This window comes from Durio zibethinus, chromosome 11, assembly GCF_047325235.1.
Source record: "Durio zibethinus cultivar Kanyao isolate XHJ-2024 chromosome 11, ASM4732523v1, whole genome shotgun sequence".
Lineage (NCBI taxonomy): Eukaryota > Viridiplantae > Streptophyta > Magnoliopsida > Malvales > Malvaceae > Durio > Durio zibethinus.
Window position 1 is genome coordinate 4,504,834 of NC_143172.1, and position 21,977 is coordinate 4,526,810.

General features: G+C 32.2%; 2 protein-coding genes across 3 annotated transcripts; one reads left to right on the forward strand and one right to left on the reverse strand.

Moving 5' to 3' along the window:
* The first annotated feature begins 4,842 nt into the window (after nucleotides 1–4,842).
* Nucleotides 4,843–6,240, forward strand: LOC111289980 (heavy metal-associated isoprenylated plant protein 39-like). The gene is made up of 3 exons (XM_022881356.2): nucleotides 4,843–4,994; nucleotides 5,436–5,511; nucleotides 5,622–6,240. Exons 1-3 carry the CDS (start codon nucleotides 4,989–4,991, stop codon nucleotides 5,951–5,953), a joined length of 414 nt encoding a protein of 137 aa, XP_022737091.2. The 5' UTR covers nucleotides 4,843–4,988; the 3' UTR covers nucleotides 5,954–6,240.
* A 12,054-nt stretch (nucleotides 6,241–18,294) lies between these two features.
* On the reverse strand, nucleotides 18,295–21,495 carry ACS6 (1-aminocyclopropane-1-carboxylic acid (acc) synthase 6). 2 transcript variants are annotated; one of them, XM_022880548.2, is made up of 4 exons: nucleotides 21,161–21,495; nucleotides 20,931–21,062; nucleotides 20,664–20,824; nucleotides 18,295–19,652 (listed from the first exon to the last, which is right to left on the reverse strand). In XM_022880548.2, exons 1-4 carry the CDS (start codon nucleotides 21,305–21,307, stop codon nucleotides 18,662–18,664), a joined length of 1,431 nt encoding a protein of 476 aa, XP_022736283.1. In that variant the 5' UTR covers nucleotides 21,308–21,495; the 3' UTR covers nucleotides 18,295–18,661. The 2 variants fall into 2 exon arrangements, with proteins under 2 accessions (XP_022736283.1, XP_022736282.1); XM_022880547.2 differs by having other exon boundaries at nucleotides 18,295–19,670.
* Between the last annotated feature and the right edge of the window lie 482 nt (nucleotides 21,496–21,977).

Sequence of the window (21,977 nt, forward strand, 5' to 3'; positions counted from 1 at the left end):
GAGATGTTAGGCCAGTTAGTGGTAATGAATGAATGCGGCTCCCAAGCACTTGCTCTTTGGGATTAAATGGCGGCCATTGCTGTATTTGGGCTGCCCTCACCCGTCCTTCCAATATCCTAAATCGGTACTTCCAAAAGCCCATCATTTTTTTCCTCTTCCTGCTTAGATGTCGAACTTGATTTTTAGCCTATTATTATACATTTTTAAAAATAATAGACAAAATTTAGTTGATTTATATAAAGATAGCAATTAGATATACCAAAGTAAGATTTCATTTTTTTTTATATATAAAATTTTATTAAGAAAAAAAGATTGTAATGACTGAGATATAATTAAAAAAAAATGTAATAATCTCTTAATTTTGCTTGTAAAATTAAAAAATTATATTATTAATGTATCGAAGGCAATTTTTTTTTAACAAATTAAATCCTAAAAGAAAAAACCTACTATTTCTTTTCAAAATGTATATTTAAAAAAGCTTTTATTTGAATAAGCAACCCAAAAATCTTAAACTAAAGTTCCTTTCAGTATCATTATCATCCTTGCTATTTTTCTTTTTCATAGAATTACTAGTTTGACTTATTAGCTGAAAAACTTTATATCATGTAACCATAAAAATTTTTCTATTGATCGAGCGGCCAAATGGAAAGAGACCTGCAAAACTATAAGAGTTGAGCGGCCAAATGGAAAGAGACTCGCAAAACTATAAGAGATTCTGCAAGATAAGATCGAGTCGTAACTTAAATCACATCTTATTAGAAGAAACAAAATAAAAAAAACTTTAGATGAGGATGATGATGAATTAGGATATTAACCCACAAATCAATCTCAATATCCCCTTAAAAACATCCACGATGGATGAAGATGAGTTAGGATATGCTGCCGTCCTTACTAAATTATCAATAAAAAATTATTAATCCTCACATTAATTAATTAACATTTTTTTCCTTTATAAATTAAGTCATGCTAACCTTTTGTATTCACCAAATGAACTTCATTCACAGCTAACATTATACATGACAATATGTTTCTCTTTGGACTATTCCCTTCCCACACCCCCATTTGCATATATGCAAGACTTCAAATGTTGGTAATTTGTTTTTGCTATTTATTAGTATTATTTGAATGTGTTTACTAATTATAAATTTTCATTCACAGAATGGAAATTCAATATCAAACCCAAATTTCATTTTTATGTTTCCCTGTGAATGCATTGGTAATCCTATCAAATATAAAATACAATTTTTTTAAACTTTTTTAATAAAAAATTTAGAATTAGAAAGAAACATTTGCTTTTACATGTATATATATAACTCGTTAGTACACAGTAGAAGGGAAAAAAATGATTGATCAAATACTTATGGGAAAACAAAAGAATAAAGAAAAAAATATGAAGAAATAATGGGCTTTCAAAAATCTTTCTCATGTACGACAACAAACCCAAATTAAAAAAAACAAAACAAAACAATAATAATAATAATAGGAAAGCTGCATATGACACACTCAAAGGCTCCTTGTTGGAGAAGGCTACGTTGTGTCTCATATCCAACCTTTTTTATTTGACTCGTTTTGGCGTTTTTGTCAAGCCTTTGTTCACCCGGAAAATATTCCCACCCTTGTTTCCTCTATTGCACAATTTTTTTTTTCTCATCGTATAATGAAAATTGTTAGACTTTTAAAAAAATAATAATAAATAAAAGATAAGAGATCGAAATAATATATTTCTCTTTTACAAGTAATTTCGCACTTCATCTTTAAAATTTTAAGTTTAAATCTTACTCTATATGTATTTGATTGTTTAATTAAATTATAATTTATTAATTAATTAATCAATGATATAATAGTTAATTATTCAATTGATTATATAAAAATAATACTTAATTATGAATGTAATTTAAAAAAAAAAGTAATATGGCACCTTTTGCAAATATATATATATATATATATATATATATTACATATGATGTGATTATTAGTTTTTTAACTAGATTTAAGCTCATCCAATACACGGGTGATAATTTTATTTTTAATAATTTTAAAATAAGTAAAGTGAAAATTTTAAATATTAATAGTTGACTAACAATAACAATAAATTAGAAGTAATTATATAAAAAAGATTTGAATTAGTAATAATGTTCATTTAATCTATAAACACTTTAACATAAAAAGAAATAAAAATAGAACGAATGAAAATTTTGATTATGAGATAATTATGCATATAAATATTTGAATATATGAGTAACAAATTTCTTTTTTATTTTTGTAATTGAATTTTGCTAATAATTAGAAACTTTTATCAAATTTAAGCTAAAATTTATAACATTATTAAAAGTTAAATATTATCAAGTAAATCAATTTGGATATGTGATACTAAATTAGATTGCCGCGTAAAAAAAGATAGATCAACCACAAAATTAGATAGTTTTTATTACATATATTACTATTTAAAAGTTAAAATATTATTTATTAGAAAAACATTAGACTATTTTATTTTGAGAAACGCTATATTTATAATTTTGACAAAATTATTTTTTAATAATAAAATATGTTGTTAGTATTCTCATAAAAAATAAAACTTATCAGCTTCAATATATATAATACTAATAATTTATTATGCACATTTAATTTTTTTTTTTTGTTGATTGTATATTCCAATATATTAAAGGTAATAAAAGTTCACATTTGGATTTAACTCTTCTTAAATCCAAATGATATTTTATATATTTTTTAAATTATAAGAAGTTCAACTTATTCTAAATGTTTTAAAAAAATTTCACATCCTTAAAAATTTTGTAAAAAAAATAATAATATAGTAAAATGTTGAATAAAAAATTACCTTTTTGAATTATTTGGAGAAAATAACTATCATTTACCGTAAACCTTATAATACTTGTTATATGTATCAAAAAATTGAAACTAAAGAACTACTTCTATCAATTTGCATTTACTTGGATAGTAATTAGCTTTGCTTCAAGTTAAATCATGAAAATGATAATATCAAAGCAACAAATATAATATCAAAATGACAAACAAAAAAATCATATCACTAAGAAAAGAAATAAATCAATTCACTTCATACAAAAAATAAAAAATAAAATCCATACTTGATACATATGATAGGATAGGTGATAAGTGATCATTTTTCTCTAATTTATCATTGAGCTTATTCTTTTATTTCATGATAAAGTATAAAGGGAATTTGGTATATAAATCGATATCATATCAAAAACTAAAAAAAAAAAAATTGTATAAAGATGTATACAATATATGAATAGGTAAACTATAATAGAACTAATAGTAATAGCAAAAACTTGAAAAGAAATCCAAAACATTAAATTTTCATGAAATTTTGCTTAATTTTAAATTTTCTTTCCAAAATATTTTTTTTTCAAAAAATAAATCATTATACAACTATGATGAAGAATTAATCTAAAAGATCCTAATACAAAAGAAAAAATAAAGGAGCACCTAAAATAATATAAAACCAAACATAAAGTAATTTGTGCATTTAATCCATCTATATATAACATCACAAACAAAAAGAAAGAGAATCTAAGTTAGATTTACTATATGGTAAAAGAATATCATGACAATGGAAAAAATATTGTAAGGATGCAATTTATTTTTTAAGCATTTAAGAATACCCTTATTTATATGATGGGTCTTAAAAATAATCATTGAATGATTTGTAACTTTTGAATGTTTAATTGATTAAGATGAATTTAAGAATCAAATCAATATCAATAATAGTATTTTAAATTAATAGTAACTTATACTTGACAATTAGAAAAATCAAACATATTATGTATTTAACTTATTAGGGAGAGATGAAAAAACAAGATTTTGAAATTAGTGTAATAATGGTAATGAAATTCATTTTATTTGATATATTTCAAAATTAATTTTAATTAATTTGATCATCTATTAATCATTTTTAAATTAATATATATATATATATATATTAAACGTGTATACAAAACTTAAAAAGTGAAATAAATAAATAGGTCATAGATTTCAAAATTGGAAAGTAAATTTTTTTTTTAAGACAAATGTAATTTAAGAGTTGAATATTATAATTGAAAAAAGAGAATACAAAATTATCCTATAATGATGGCAATGAAAGTTGTATTATCTTCAATATGAATTTAATTGAGAGCAATTTAAAGTAATAATAATAATAAATAAATATAATTAATTTAATATTTTAAAAATAATTCAAATAAAATAAAATATATGACCCATGGTGATTTTTTAAGATTATTCAAATGTCATAATATAAACCATTCATATTGAATTTTTTTTTTCTCCCAAAGACTTTGACTTTTATATATTTATATAAAATAAAAAATTATTGTTTAAAATAAATTAACAATGGAACATTATATTTCTAATACAAGTTTAATTACAAGAGCCAAAACCAATGGATTCTATTAATACAAGTCATATAATTAAAAAAAAAATCACTGTCAATGTAAATTAAATTAAGTTACAAGAAGTAAATAATTTTTCTTTTTCCAATGAAAAATGAGAATTAATAGTAGAAATTCATAATGACAATAAAGGAAAAAAATTAGGAATACAAAATTTGTTATATAATTCGTTAAATCCATAAAAAAAAATGTTTGAATGAACTTACAAAAAATTATATTGTACAAAACTTAAAAATCTCTTATGGTTAAAAAAATTAAAAAATAACTATTTGGAATACAAAATTTGCCCTTGGGTGCGGTCCATATTTTGTGCGTTCTTAGACAAGGAAACGGTCAGAGTTCAACGTCTTTGAAACCAAAATTTTCCAGTCTTTTTCTTTTTTTTGGGACGAATTTTTTATTTAATTTTCCCAGCCTTGTTTCCATTGGTTATTTATTAGTTTATTTATATATTGTCTTCCTCTCTCTCTCTCTCTCTCTTATAATTTGCGTGTGTTGTGGGTTAATTATATCAGTGTATGTTCTGAAGTCTTGGCGCAGCTTTAAGTTTCCACAGCAATGAAGGTGAAGTTTCCTTCCCTCAATCTGTTCTTCTGATCCCAGTTTCTTATTACAGAAATGAATCTTTCTTTACTTAATTAGTTTTATATTTTCATCAATTCACTTGTAACATCAATCATCTCCTGCTCTTCATATTGAAATATAGAATAATAAACAAACAATCTTTGATGGGTTTTCTTGTGTTAAAAAATATGGTTTTTCATGCTTTTTAAAATTCTTTTATTAATTCAAAGCCCATTTTTTCATGGGATTTGCTTTTTCTTATTAACAAACAATCTTTGTTGGCCGCTGTTCGAGATGCTGCTGGTTTTTCACTTTTTTTGAGTTATTAAGATTCTGTTATGGTTACTCAGAGCAACAAAAAGCACAAAGTTTTCTTTCAATCATGGTCAGGACAGGGGTGTTTTGTTGCCTCTGACATGAAAATCTTATTTTTTCTTACAGAAAGTTGTCTTGAAATTGGATTTACACGATGACAAAGCAAAGAAAAAAGCCTTGAAAGTAGTTTCTGGTCTATCAGGTACTGATTTAAGCCTTTTTTTTTTTTTTCTGTTGATTAAATAATTGTTTACAGATACTTGTTTTGTTTGTAATAATAAACTTGTCTCTGTTTTTTAATGAATTTTGCAGGTATTGATTCTATCTCGATGGACATGAAGGATAAGAAATTAACAGTGACCGGCGATGTTGACCCAGTTAACGTGGTGAGCAAGTTAAGAAAACAATGGCACACAGAGATTTTAACAATAGGACCAGCGAAAGAAGAGAAGAAAGAGGGAGAGAAGAAAGGCGGAGGCGGCGGCGGCGGCGGCGGCGGCGGCAAGAAGGAAGATGATAAAAAGAAAGAAAGTGATCAGATTGCTGAGCTTGTTAAGGCCTACAAGGCCTATAATCCTCACATGACTACATATTACCGGGTCGTGAGTGCAGAAGAGAATCCGAATTCTTGTGTTATCTGCTAAATTTGAGACTCTTGAAAGACATAACACAAGGATTTGGAACATTTCCATGCATCAGTGAATGAACTTTGAAGATTTCAAAGCCCCCATTGGAGACAAACCCAGAAAAGAATTTCTCAATCCTATGCATATAAATAGTTTAATAATACAAGGATTGATATTTTGCTGTTGTTCTGTAAAGGACATGCTGTAAAAAAGTATAGAAAAAATGAATAAATTTAGGACATACAATGCTACAAATGTATTTTGCTTGATTTTCCAATTGTAACTACAGCTTGTTTTTTTGGTAATGTTTAGGGTTTAGGGCCATTTGATTAATCCAGGATTGCTAACCAATTAGTGAATACCAGTAATGATTTGGTGATAAAAAATACCAACACTGAATCCCACAGAATTTCTGATGGATTAAAGAATTACATAGCCTTTGATAATATGTTGGAAGCCTTGACTGGATTCTGGAGGGTGAAGGTTGATCGGATGATGAATAAATGATGCAGAGATGTATTTTTCTATTAGGAAGAATCGATCTTTTCAGTTGGGCATACATCAACTAATCCACTAACTAATACACCAAGAACAGGTATTTGTAATTTAAATTAAAGACTGTGGGCCAGTTATCAGCATGCTTACAAACAATTTGACTCCAAATGAGAACGAGAGAGCACATTGGTTGAAGATCATTGTCCGTGTGTAACTGTGAGAGTAAATTATTTTTCATTTGCAGACCCTACACGCTGTTGGAAACGCTTGTTTGATGACTTCAGAAAGTCGGGATGGACGTTTCAATTTTCAAAGCTGATGCCTTCTGCGAAGTCTCCAGAAGTAGAAAACATAAAAAAAAACAAAAAGGAAAAGTCTCCGGAAGTAGAAATTGCTTCCTCCCTTGGGTTCAATCTCTTCAGGACCGACTCTCCTGGGGTCAACCTAAGCCCAACTTTGGGCATTTGGGTTTCTTTGTTGCCTTTAAATAACAATGTAATCATGAGCCCAAGTTGGAAGAAGACAGAAGGTGCCGGCAGCTTAGTCCCCACAGAAAGAGAATAAAAAATCAGAAAACTAGGAAGAGAAATATAGATGGATGGCAAACAAAAATTATTAAATGGTAGATTTAAAGAATGCCCATATTTCCCTGTACCCACTCGAGAACCTCTTAATATTATAGGATGTATTTGTCAAAAAAAAAAATTGTCTTGCCGATTTTCAGTTCTAAACTCTCTTATTCTTGCAAATACTCTTTATTTTTTTTAAATAACATTCATAATTAAATATTATATTTCTAAATAATTAATAAATTATAATTTAATTAAACAATCAGTACAATAAAACTTGAACTTAAAATTTTAAGACCCCTTCTTCTTCGTTAAACTTAAAAGTCATTGGTCGACAAACACTTCTTATTGAATTAACAAAACCTGGTCAAAACCCTAAAGAAAAGCACAAACAAGCAGGTCATGCAGATCGAGAGCAGCTCAAGTGGCCGAGTTCTCAAACGGGATTGCCTTATCACATTTGACAGTGACATCAAAGTCCTGAAAAACTAATATTATGAATTATCTGTTAACGCAGGATTTGAATTCAATTTAAAATCAATTAAAAATAAGTGAAAGAATTTAATTTAGATATAAAATTATAAAAATTTAGATATTTATTAGATATATGATAAAATTATTTTAGTAGGCCTTTATAGTGTGTAAAAAGAGACAAAAAAATTTATCATATGATAAATTTAAAAGTGATAATATAAAAAAAAATCTTAATTTTTATGTGATATTAATCATCTAATTTAAAATTAATTAATATTAAATGAAAGATCTTAACTTAAATATAAAATTATTAAATATTAAATATTTATTAAATTTAAAATAACATAATTTTAATAAGTCTTATTACGTATTTATGAAAATAAAAAAAACTTACTACTTAACAAATTTGAAAAAAAAAAAGATATACTAAGAATTAAATCTAAAACCAATTTAAATATAAAATTATTGACATAGGAATTATTAAGGCATTAGCAACTGTCTAGGCTTTGGAGGTACAGTTCAAGTTGGTGGTCAAAAAGTAATCATGGAAGGGGATACAAGGATTGTCATCAACAAGCTAAAAGAGGATGAAGAAGAAAACTCACACATCGATTCGTTGGTGTCGAGTTTCAATTTAAAGGTGTTTTGGTGAATGTAGAAGAGAAAGACGGTTAGGGGTAAAGGTAGTTAATGTTTTATGTGTTTGTACTTTGATATTTAAGTCAGTAAAAATTAAGTTGAGAAGAAAGTAGAAAGTAAAAAGAAATGAATGGAATTAACTTACTTTCATGGTACTTGAGTCTTCATATTTATAAGTAAGTTGAGGGGATCATAAGGGGACAATTAAGATAAAGTTGAGCTGAGGTGATACTAACCATGTTAAGTTAGGTTGGCACAAATGACAAAGATACCTCTGATTGTCTACTGAAAGCTTTGAGAAGGAAAAAGACCTATGTACCCTTTTAACTATCAAATGTCTTTAACACTCTATCCCTTATCAAGTGGTTTGAGTATTAGATTACCAAATTTATTACTAACGTCCCCAGTGTGGGATAGATTGGCTGCATGGTTTGTCAAAGGTCGACGTTATATGGGGAGTTCGATTTTGGATGATGATTAGCTTTGAGTCACGGTCCAACTAACAGTTATTCAATCTCGCGCTTGTGTTCTAAATTGATTGCATAATCGGTGATAATAATTGTCTGGGATGATTCGATATTAGTGTTGAAGTTTGTTTGATTGTGGTGAGATTTATATTTTCTTTCAAAAAATTGGATTTGAACCTCTATTTTGGACCCTGAAAGTGAACCGAGCTCTTGGTTTACTTTAGATAGTTGTCCAGTTTAAATGGTCTGACCTGGGGTTCGTTCAATTTGGTTAGTTTGACAGCATTAAATGAAAAGATATGTGGTTTAAGTTGAAAAATTTAAAGCAAAAGGACGAAAAGACATCTTCCCAACCATGCCTCGACATGTGGAGCAGAATGTGTCGTTTATCTGATTTGCAACGTGTTTATATAAAGAGCTGGTAGGGCTTTAAATTTTCACCATTTACCTTTTTTGTTCTCCATTCGACCTAAAATTTGCGATCTTAATAACTTTCTAGGCTTCAAAGTTTTTTTTCTCCTATTCAGTACGTATTTCTAACCATGTCCTCTAGTACAAGTTTTGAAGAGGCTAAGAGTTATAGGATAGATTCAAGAGGAGGTCAACGAGGGTAGCAGGATGATGACCTGATCTACCCTATTATTGGGGGTCGTAACCATACGAAGACGGCTTATTGGTTCAACCTGTTGTCCGATGAAGGGTAACGGTGCAATGAAGAGAATGCTCGGGCAAGAGGCGAGCGAGTTTTGAGCACAGAAGAGTTGTATGCTCAAATCGACTTTGAACTTCAACATCCACCTGCTTTCCCCACCACTCAGGTTGATCCATCTTCTATGGCCAACCTTCTTTCTTCTTTGGTCGTTTCCTTTTCTGGGGTTCGATCTCTTCCACCTCCTGCGACTTTTACTCTCCCCCTCAATTAGTTTTTCTAGACATCTTGTCCTTTCCTAAGGGGTTTCCACCTTATCCTTCTTTTTTTGGGATCGAACTGCTTTCATCCACTACTCTTTCTCGAGATTCGTCTCCTACCCAAAAGTTAGATTCTTCCAAATGGGGTTTTTAAGAAGGAACAAGAGGAAGGGAGCACCTTAACCAGAGAAAGTGACAACGAGGGGGAGACTGTTGTGGTGAGGGACGAACTTGTTGAGGCTCTTGTATATACTTTGTATGACCTCGGCGTGATCTTCAAAGACATGATAAGCGAGCTAAAGGGCAAGACAAATCTAGAAGACTATCCTAACATGTTGATAATTCTAATTTTTATAGAATTATTATGAACTTATTTGATTTAATTATGATAATTACTTGATTAATTTTACTTGATTCTTAGCAATTTAATTTAATTATCACCAAAGTTTATTTTATTGTCCATCGTGTAGGTCACTTAAATAATTAAAGTGACTTAACATGTGAGTGACCAAATTGGTTAAGAGTCCATGGCACAAGAACACAAAAATTAATTGCTGCATGTCACGGTTCTTTTTGTTGAATTGGTGCTGTCACAATTGGTTGCTAACTTTGATGTGCACTTGGCTTATGATGAAGATATTATTGGTGAATGATAGACACCTAAATAGTTGCTACATTCATGCAAGAAAAGAGAAGAAGCCAACTGGACATGCAACCAAAAATTTCTCCAAAGAAATGACGCCTCGATCCTGGCTGCTTCTCCAATTCTGCTGCTGCTTCCTTCTTATTGATCACGGTTTAGAGATCTAAGGTTGGTGCTAAGTTAGCCAAAGATCAAGGCAACAGCTGGACATCTTTGCATGACCAAGGGATGACTCACAATGGGATAAATAAATGATAGCTGCTACGTATAGGGAATATGGCCTGCACGGGGTGAGCTTGCTCGAGCTGCTCCATCAGATTTTTGTTGCACACTTTTGCTAATAAAAGGGAGGTAACGTGGCAGCATTGTAACTGGAAAATTTCTTACTAAAAAAGCTCAAGAGCGCTACACAAAGAAAAGAAGACAGCTAGAACATGAACAAAGAAGATTCCACATGAAGTCTCACTAAATACTATATGCGTTGTGGTCACTGGTTGCAACCAGAAACTTTCTTCAATTAGGAGCACAATTGAGCTAAATATGAGCTCGCTGACTTGGCATTTAGCAGCATGATGATTGGCCAATGTTGGAGACTTGTGGATTATCTCATGTTCAGCATTACAAGGGAAGGAAGCAAGCTGAAAACGTGACTGGTTGTGTTGGAAATTAACGCCAAAGTTGTGCATGTGCTCTCAGATGCATAGTTCCATTTTCAAGAGAGTTTGTTGGCTGTCTTTGACAATAGAGTGTGATAATTTTCAAGTATTAAAAATGGGGACCAAAAAAAGGAGAGCCGAACAGGGGATACATTTAATTTTTCTTCTTGCACTTTTCTAGTTGTAACGTGAGTTTGCATTTTTTCTAGTCTTACCTTAACTTAGATACATCTTCCATTGACATTTGGTGAGGAAAAGAAACACTAAGGGAAGATTTTTATGGGCAAGACTCATGCATTTAATGGGGAGAAGCCTTGCAAAAAAGGGAAGAACCGAACCAAGAAGTCACGCCATTTTCCTGCTCTGTTCTTCTCCAAGTAGCAGCAGCAGTTTAGTTTTTGTTTTACCGTCTTTCTCTGAGATTTTTCCTTTGCATTCGTTCCCAATTCTGTCCTCTTTTATTACCTTTTCTAATATATAATTTTAGATTAAAGGTTGATGAATTAAACAGCAACAAAAAAGCTTGGAGGAGGGCCAAACCATGCTGCTTATTCTCCATGGCAGTAACGGGTTGAGCCCTCCATGAAACTTCATTTCCTTTATTTTTATTAGTAGCTTTTGTTGTTCTAGATTCATGTTTTACTTCTTATTTTGTAGCTCATTCCAGCTTTAAATTTGAAACTTAAGCATGTATGTTTATGTTTTTTTGTTTTATTTTTGTTCACATCATTTCTCCCAAGTGTGACGCCAAATCTATTGCATTTCATAGCAGTCACGGTTTTGCTGCATTCTATGCTTTTTAATTTCTTTTTTAGTTGCTGTTTTTGATTATTTTAATTCAATGCTCTTTAAGTTCAATTATTCATTTAAATTTTTAGTTAATTTTTTAGTCCAATCGCCTTAAATTTCATGATGTTTAGTACTTGTTTATGCATTAGTTTTCTGTTCTTGTCCTTTTTAGATTAAGTTTCTTTGTGTGCTCTTTAATTTTCTTGTAATTTAAATTTTATATGTAATTTATGTTTCAAACATTTTAATTTTTTATGTTATTTAAATTTATTGTAATTTTAAATTTTCATGTTATTTAAATTTTTGTAATTTTTTTTTTGTAATTTAATTTTAAGTGTTTAAATTTCATGGCCTCATTTACTTTTTATGTAATTTATTTTTTATGCGCTTTAAATTTATGTAATTTAATATTTTCATGTACCTTAGTTATTTGCAATTTAAATTTAATGTTTATTTAAATTTTTAAGCTTTTTAATTTTTATTAGATTTGAATATATCTAGGGTGCCCGATTTTAGTACTTGACTTTAGATACCATTGCAATCCTCGAGAGAAGATATTCAGAGTTAATACTTTTACTTTATTATTGTACAATCCGTATGCTTGTGATATGCGCAACACATGTGCTCAGCACATCATGTTCGTGCTCTAAGTATCACTTTCCTTTTGCCTAGAAAGGGGTATAGTATAATAATGCTGAACTCCTCATATCAGGTTACTGATAGATTAGAGCCACATTGGCTCTACGTATATTGGGATTCGTTCATGGCTGATATGAGATTTTCACTTCATCATTTATTCATTTCAATTTTTAATTCTTACAACTAGACCATCACTCAGCTCACCCTAAATTGTATTCGGTACATAGTCACTTTTATTATTTTTTGTCAACAACTAAATATTCTTCCTTCTTCCTCTTTATTCAGAGAATTTTTCTTTCTTAAAAAAATATTTCAGTGAAAATATGTGATTTTATATCATAGCTAGGCTAAATAAAAGACTTCTCGTCGATTGCTTGACCTTGATAAAAAATTGAAAGCTGCTATTTTTATGCCTTGAAAAGCCAAAGGTAAATAAATATGGTGAGCCCAAAGTTGAAGCCTGAAAAATAAAAAGTACATCCAGCTCATTTGTGGATATACCAGTGGCCCTTTCCATCTTTGATTTATCAGATTGGGATAAGTTTTTGGATTTTACACATAAGGAGAGCTCGTTATCAATGCTCATGAGCTGATTTCCCTAAAAGTAATATACATGAAAAAGTATTGGGGTAGCTTTGAGGTAACCTCAAAGTGTTTTATTTTAAATTAATTTTTTATCTAACCGTTAGCTCAATTTTACAAAGATAATCGATAGAGATGACTTCAATGCCTCATTATACCAATATGCTCAAGACCCAAAAAGGGCAAAAAAAAGATCTAGCTCGGGGCCTTATATCATGAGAAAGATAAGGTGGTCAGCACCTTTATGCTCCGCTCTTTTTTAGATTAAAAATCGAAAGCTAAGGCAAGACAGGACCTGTCATCCACATTAACACCGACACCATCATTTCCAGTTAAAATATCATGGATAAAGACCTCATTCTCTGCTCTTGAGAATCTTGAAGCTAGGGTGATGAGGTCTAGCTCAAAGAGAATATCCATGGAATTGGAGTATGTTCTAACAGATGACCTTATCTCCAATCTTGATATAGCTAGTGGGTTTGCAAGGTCATGGTTCCTCCTTTTAGTGAGTATCTCCTAACCCCAGCTTGATTTCTTGTTATTGTTATTATTTTTATTTTTTAAGTCAGGTCTTTCCATGTAGTCCAAAAAAAGTTTCCACCTTAACTTGTGGGGAACAGTAACCAGGCCTACCGCCATACTTATCTTGTCATAAGGCATATGCTGAAAGTTGAAAAGGATATAGCTGCCCTTATTAAAGAGCATAAAAAAAGCTTAGAGGCATTAGGTAATGTTAGGTCAAGCCTTAACGTGTCCCACAAGAAGAAGGTAGAGCTGAAAGAAAAGGTGAACGAGCCGACAACGATGTTAGAGGCTATCTCAATTGATAAGGCCTCAACCAAACCTATGAAGGAACAAGCTGAGCTGAAGCTTAATGATGCTCAAGCTGAAATCACAAGGTTGAGGTCCGAGCTGAAAGCCCAGGATAAGAAGAAAAAGGAGTTGAAAGTGAAGGTTATAGAAGAGTACAAAACCTTCAATGATTATCTTTGGGTACAAATAAAGTTTTCAAAAAAAAATGTACTTGATGCCTTCCAGCTGGCTAAGGATAAAGTACAGTTTAAATTCCTCTCTCTTAACCTCAACTTTTTTTATATTGACATCAATAATATCAAATCGAAGGCTTATCCAAATCAGCCCGAAGAGGATAAGGATGAAGAAGAGAATGATGAAGATGAAGCCATAAAAGGTGAATTGGAGGCCATTTTGGGGATCGAGGAAGAAATTATGAAGGTTGTCGAAGGTGAAGTTGTCCTTCCTACTCCTACTGATGAAAGTACTCCCCCACCACTATTGCTACTGATGAATAAATTTTATAATTTTTTATTTTTGACTTTGTAAAATTTTTTTATGTAAGGTCAGCTTTTTGTAATAACTTCTCATACTTTATTCGATATATTTTGTTAAAATGAAATAAAAAGGAAATTTTTTTCAAGTTTCAGCTTGAATTTATCATCATTTCTAAAGACGGATAATTGGACTGAAAACTTACATAATTGCTTAGATAAGATGAACATAATTACATAACTCTAGGTCAGATTTCTTTAAATCACTTAAACGTAAGCTTACCGAAAATAATTTAATTCATGTGTTTGCGTATAAAATAATACAAGTGTGAGCTCGATTTGAACCGACCTACTGATAATAGATTTGATTTGTATTTCACATCCTTGGAATGGTAGTGCCATTCATAAAACAATACAAGTGTGAGCTTTTTTTGGCCAAGGTGAACTCTTTTAGCCAAGTTAATCACTTTGATCGAAGTGATCTCTTTCGGTCTATGTGAGTTTTTTTGGTCAAGCTGAGCTCTTTTGACCAAGATAATTAAGCTAAGCTTTTATAAAATTAATTTATTAAGATAAGCTCTTTGGTCGAGATAGTTAAACTAAGCCTTTGTAAAGATAATTTACCAATGTGAGCTTTTTTAGTTGAGGTACATTCTATCATTACCATGCTCAAGTTAAACTTTCTTTTTGTCGAGGTGAAACTACCTCTTGTGATCACATTAATCACCCTGACAATTGATCTACTATTGTTAGCTTAGCCCTCTTCTTAATTCGACTCTTTTCATCAGGTATCCATTCCTTTCTGCTCTACCTTCCTTCTTTGCCCTGGGCGAGCGTTCTGTGGTCTTGTCTGTAGTCCATTCTAAGTTGGTTTTATTTTCTCTACCCCATAAATCTCTTTAATTAACCTTATCTTATCAGAGCTTCAATCTCATTTTTTAGGTCAACACAATCTTTAGTGTTATGACCGATGTCTCTATGAAAGTTACTTTTTTTGTTAGATCCTTTCTTATGTTTTGTCTCAATGGCTTAGGCCATCTGAGGTCGGGATTTCTTTCAACTTGCATCAGAATCTTCTCGTGGGAGGTATTTAGTGTAGTGTAGCTCTTTTTTTCACTGAGAGTTCTAGCTTTATGCTGCCTCTCTCTTGAGAGAAGATCATAAAAATCTTTATCTTTTTTATGATCGAGAAAAGGGGATGAACCTCTTTCACCTCAACTACCGAAGAGGAGGGAAGACCCTTTTTCATCTTGGTTAGTTTTTATTGTAGCTTCAGTATTATGTCATCTTTCTTTTGAAAGAGGATTGTAAAATTTTTTACCTTTTTTATCACAGATAAGGGGGCATGAGCCTCTCTCACCTTAGTTAATTTTCATTATAACTTCAACATTATGTCGTCTCTCTTTTAGGGGAGGAGCATAAAAATTTTTACCTTTTTTATGATCGATGAAAGAGAAAATTCTCTTTTACTTCGATCGTCGAGAAAAGGGGATTAGCCTCTCTCACATTGGTTCCAAGCTATTGTATCAGGACCAAGCTGCGCCTTTTAATGTAGTGGGTAGACCTTTGCATATTATAGCCTTGTTTGCCCTCTATATCATCATGTTAGTTCTATAAAATTTTAAATGATCAAAAGGGTCGAAAGTACCATCATATGTCTCCAAGGTTGGCATTTTAAATCCTTTGAGAGGCATAGCTTTATCAATTTCTTCAATAAAGGGTAAGGTCTCCAGGAACTTCAACTCATCTTTAAATGCCACTGCCTTTGTTTTTAGCTCTTTTTACATGGCTTGCATCCAAGCTTTCAAATCTTTGTTCAATTGAAATTCATGGTTTGTTTGTTTGAATTTTTAAGTTATGGCATGTGTGAAATTATGGATGGGGTAGTGATAAGTTGGGTTTATGTGTTCTTCTTTTTTGAAAGCCGAGAATGCCTCCGCTTCTTCGTAGCTTGGTTGTTCGACAATAACTTTTAGACTAGGTGTGATTAAGTTTAATATTTTTGAAACTTGTTGTGGGGTTATAGTTTGAAGTATCTACTTGAAAGCTTGTATCTGTTCTATCGGGGCTTGAAATTGTTTTATTATGGATCCCGCCTATAGTTAAGCTGAGCGAACAGAATGTTGGATAAGGTGAGTTTCTATTTCAACCAGGGTGGTTACCTCTCCTTCATCTTGGGTTCTTTTTATTGGTGGCATTGTTTTGTGCTTAGCTAATACGAGATAACCCCTATCTTATGCATCAAATGTTGGTGTTGAGCTCCAATTGAAGGGTATTCTTATGAATACATAAGAGAAAGACGATTAGAGGCAAAAACAGGGGATGTTCCTTGCATTTGCACTCCAACATGCAAATCAGTAAATATTAGATCGGCAAGAAAGTAAGAGGGAGAGGTGAATAGGATCAACTTGCTTTCATGGTGCTTGAGTCTTCATATTTATAAGTAAACTGAGAAGGATCATAAGAGGATAATTAGGACAAAGTTGAGTTGAGGTGACATTAACTATATCAGGCCAACTTGATATGTCAAGTCGATACAAATGATAAAAACATTTCTGATTATATGCTAAAGGTTTTAAGAGAAAAAAAGACTATTATATGCTTTTGATAATCAAATACCTCTAACACGATCCAATTATACAAGATGGAAGAAAATGGAGGGCACACTTTGAAGAATGTTTTGTAGTGCGCACTTTGAGAGAAGGAAATGCAGTTGCTCATGAGCTAGTTGGGAAAGGCCTATCAATAGTGGATGATCTCTAATGGATAAGGGAAATTTCTCAATTTATACACTCAACTGTTTCAACTGGCATTCGAAATAATTTATTATGAATGGATCCTATCTTTACTCAAAAAATGTATATATAAAATTATAAAATATTAAATTTTTATTAGACATAAAATAACATCAATTTGTCGTTGAAAAATGCTACCAGGATAGAAGTCAGCAGCTTATGTATGGAACTATGATGAAAATTTGTTTTTCTGAAGATCCTCTCTCTAGCTGGATTATTCTTTTTCCCTATGAATTAACAAAAATTTGTAAACCCGCAAATATAGAACGTAAAATTACGGTGCTAGGGATGTCAGACACCTAAGTTTGGATCAAGTACAGAATCGCAGACCAAGCAGCCAAGTCCTCGTGGGATTAGCTCGGCCTCATTTGACGCTGTTATTTAATGGGAAAACTACCAAGATACTCCGGAAATTTTACTCTCCGAACAAGGCTGATGCAATTGAAGTCATCTTTTTATGTCATGTCCGATGCCTTTATATCTGCTAATAAGGTCGTTGGATCAATAACCTCTCCATTATGCATAGCACATGATGTCATCTACTGAAGCATTCCTCCACCAATTAAGCAAAACTCATTACGGTTGTTCTTGCATCAGCATATCATGGATGCCATTCGGATAGCATGCAATTGACAATGACTGGCTATTAAATTGCAAAAGGATCAAGACAAATGGAACAGGCATTATAAATTAAACCGCCGGCTGCCAACTTGTTTGCAATACTTTTATTATTAGATGATCTCACACATTCTGATTATGGCAATTAATAGTTTGTAACTTATAAAAAATTGAATATTGGACAAACTGTTTGTAATCCATTCGTCATGAATAGCCATGAAACAGTAAACAATGGGTTTCCTTGTTTTCACATGGTTAGAGTTTATACGACTTCGAGAATCCCAAAATGTGATGAAGAATTGAAGCAATTTGCTGCTTCAAATTCCCTCTTTCTCCCCCTTTCTTTTTTTTTTTTCAGGATTATTTGCATTGCTGGGACTGTTTATCTTTACCAATCCACTGGTTGGACTGTCTAATGGGCCAATCTTTTTTCCTTGGTGAAGAAAAGATTTTATTCTATATAAAAACCTTATTGATTTGTTAAGCAAACTGTCACCCTCATTTGCATGTTCCTGCAGAAATCTCATCCTAAAGGTTAATCTCAATGAGCGTGTGCAACTTTCAGGAACTTGAGCAGTAGTTGGAGCGATACTGTTTTGCCCAACAGGTTCTATGATCTCCTAGTAAAATTGATGTTTGACAATTTACATATGTTGTTACAATTTCATGGGTGAAATCTGTAATCAACAGCTACGACCGTACAGACTATAAATATATATTTGCAGTACAGGCTTTGCATTTGAGAAGTTATGCACTGAATGACAACCATAATTATATTTACCGCTACGAAAAAAAAAATCAAGAATTAATCCTTTATTTAGCACATCGAATGGATTCACTCTTACAAATTCAGAACTAACAAAAGACAACATCAAACAATAGTATACATGTAAAGGAACAGTGCTCACCAACATTGAACTTTCCTCACAATATTGCCCTTTTGCATGTGAGGAAAGAAAAAAAAATGCAATTGTTGAAGCAACAGGATAATGATGCTTAAGAACAATGAGGCCACGGGTTATCTCCATGGGAAAGAATGCAGCAGATTCTCTAATTTGCATATTAATAAAAAAACAACTAAAATAAAGTTTCTAGGAATGAGGAAAAGAAAGATTCAACCCTTTCTTAGTAATGTATAATGGCTTAAAGTCGTCGTTGATCAGCTTTAACTCCTAGCTCGGACGAGGGGTGATTGAGGTAAGGGAGAGTGAGGAGACATGATGCCTGGTGACATGAAATCATCCACTCTTCGTGAAAAGCTGAGTTTAAGGCTGCTTCGCCTGCAAAGTTTGTTATGAGGAATCATGGCCGCGTTGTTCTTACGCATAAAGTCTCTGATTCTCAACAAAGCAGTTTCCATGGTGTCGTCATCCATGTTAGCAAAGCAAACCCTGAACCAACCTGGCTCGTGGCAATGGAAAGAAGAACCGGGGGAAACATTGAGCTTAACTTCATGTATTATCACCTGCCACAAATCCATTTCTGCTTCAAATGTCTTCGCTTTGAGGAGTTTACGCAGATCCATCCATATAAACAGGCCAGCATTGCTCTTCAAAGAACCAATACCAACTTGAGAAAGACTCCAAGTGAAATACTCGTGCCTTTTGAATAACTTCTTTTTGCTTTTAATAATAAAATTATCAACAAAATCATCATCAGATAACATTGATGCAATTAAATGCTGAGTTTGTGAAGACACCAATCCAAAGCTGGACATTTTGCGGGTACAGCTCACCAATGCATCATTGTATGAGTATACAATGCCAACCCTGAAGCCAGGAAACCCCATGTCCTTGGAAAGACTGTAAACAATGTGGATGAGATCACGATTACATTCGACTTCTTCTATAATCTCAGAAATACTGACGAACTCAGGCTCCATGAAAACTGTGGCAGCATAAATCTCATCACCGATCAGGTGGATGTTCTTTTCGTTTATGAAGCTTACAATACTCTTCAACGTCTCTCTATCCAAGATAGTACCCAATGGATTTGATGGATTTGTTATGAGCAAACCCTTGACTCTAATGTTATCTTCTTGTGCTTTTTCATATGCAGCTTCCAAGGCATTTCTAGTGATCTTGAAATTATTAGAACTCTCACAAATGACCGGAACAAGTTCAACCCCTGTTCTCCATCTCAAGTCACGATCAAATCTGCATAAATTAAGGATGCTAAATATTTTGAGTAAAACAGGAACTAATTACATCATGAAAATACCAAATAATTATTAAAAAAATTAGTAGTAATTGATCATTTTTCGATTCCAAATTGCTTAAATTAGTCAACTCATTTAAGCCTTAATCTCATCGGTCACCTGTTTTCCTTTACAACATCATATTACGTGTCTATTTCATGCATCCAGCTGTTATGCTTCAGAGGTGGGTCTATATATAAGAGAAATGATCAGTAGACTGATTCAAATTGAAAATGACTACTCAACTTTCTAAAACTTACTGTCCCACTGAGGTTTATGAGCCTCATATTTATAAGATATATTTTTATTTCCTTTCTGTTTTCGCCAAAAATTAGCACGAATTGTTCAATTATGATTATCCTCCATCCTGCATAAAAGATTATGAAATTTTTCTATATCTGTTAAAGGGTATCTCTGTACTTGACAATTATATATGTCCTTGCATGATTCCATCAATAATACAGAGATATGGGCCAAAAGCTTAGAAGTTTTTGACATCAAAACGAAGGAGACAATGTTGCTTTCATGAATCCCATCAGTGGAACGTGCATAGAAAACTTGGATGTCAAGAATTTTTTCCTTGAGAAAAAATCAAAAAAGAAAGCGGAAAGTACTGAATTACCCAAACTCTATCCCCTTCGAACCAATCCCACGCGGCGACGTCGTCACATTTGACATTACAGCTAAGTTGACTAAATATAGTTTCTATTGATTTAATCTCAGTAGTCGTAATTGAATTGCAAATTGGCAATCCCCCCCCCCCCCCCCCCTTCTTCTTACTTTCCATGTGTGGGTGGGTTTGGGGACAAAGGTCAAGGTTGGTCATTACAAGTGTGAAAGAAAAAACTCAAAACTCAAGTTAAGCAATTCGAATTTGAGCTCTTGTGTGCATCTAATTTCCATTTTTTAGTATATATTTTAGAGGAAAAATCCCAAAATAAATTAAGAAAAAGTCAAAATGATGTATTACCCTGGATAATATGGAGTGGGAACCAAAAATGCTTCACCGGGATCTGCCAAGCAAAAGGTAACCATCTCATGAGCTCCGGTTGCTCCACCGCTCATAACAATGCGGTCTGGGTCAAATTTTACTCTATCTCCCCTCACTTTCCCCATAAATTTTGCAATAGCCTGTAGTAAAGCAAAGGTTTCATTGATCAGTATTAATTAATGAGATTAATCAACAAATTAACATGTCATGAAGTAGATGAAAGAATTCTGTTATTATTTGCCATACTTGTCTGAACTCAGGCATCCCATGATAATCCTGGAAAAGTGCTGTCTCCTTGAATTTGTTTACACCTTCTGCAGTACAGAGAGAGGCTTCTGGGTGTTTCATGAGCCACTTTTTGATGAAGTCAAAGCAAAGCTGGAGATGTTAAGAGCAGGAAACTATCAGTTTCTACCAGAGTCCAGAACACAGATAGTAGTCATGTTACTACAAAATTCCTGGAGGTTTCTAGTTACCTGATTCTCAGCTAGACCCATCTGAATGACTCCTTCAGGTCTGTCTGTGGGATGAAAAGGATTAGTCTCGTATGCCTTCCATCCATCGAAGTAAGGAGAGTTTTCACCGTGACCATTACCAGCTGCGATCTTGGACAAGGCAGCCATTTTTTCCTGCTTGAAAAGAATCGTTTCTTTCGAGTACAAAGAATATATTAGCTTCGGAGAAAAGCAAACAAGTAGTTACAGAAAAAGAATAGATCAGCTTTCGAGAAGCAAACAATTAGTTACAGAGATGAGAAAGAATAGGTTAGTCTTGGTTAGAGTGTTGGAATTGCTTGAACTATTGTGGCTTCGGTTTGCCTGCTTCAAAGCGTTGCTATTTATAGTGTTGATGACATCAAGTCTATGGTGGATGGGTCTATCGGGGAACTTCCCTGAAGGATGAAAGGCAGTTTACGTTTGACAATTTGGTACGCATTTTAACATTAAATTTCCTATTGGAATTTAGAGAATTACATAATAAATTTGAACTTGGATTCCTCCTCTTTACACACAAAAAAAAAAAAAAAAAAAAGCATGAGATTAAATGGTCATCAATTAGGTTAATGCTGACTCCAGAACATGATAGGCGGCAGGTGTCATTAGTAAACTAATACTTTAAAGGACTGAATCAATGTTTAAATAAATTTTATCTTGATGGCTATATTTCACTTGAAATATTTAGGTTAAATTTTCGTTATTAATAGGTTTTTTGTGGTAATTTGTAATGTAAAATTTTGTTAAGACTGTGATATGCTTTAATCTCGAAATAAAATAATCTTTTTATTTAAATTTT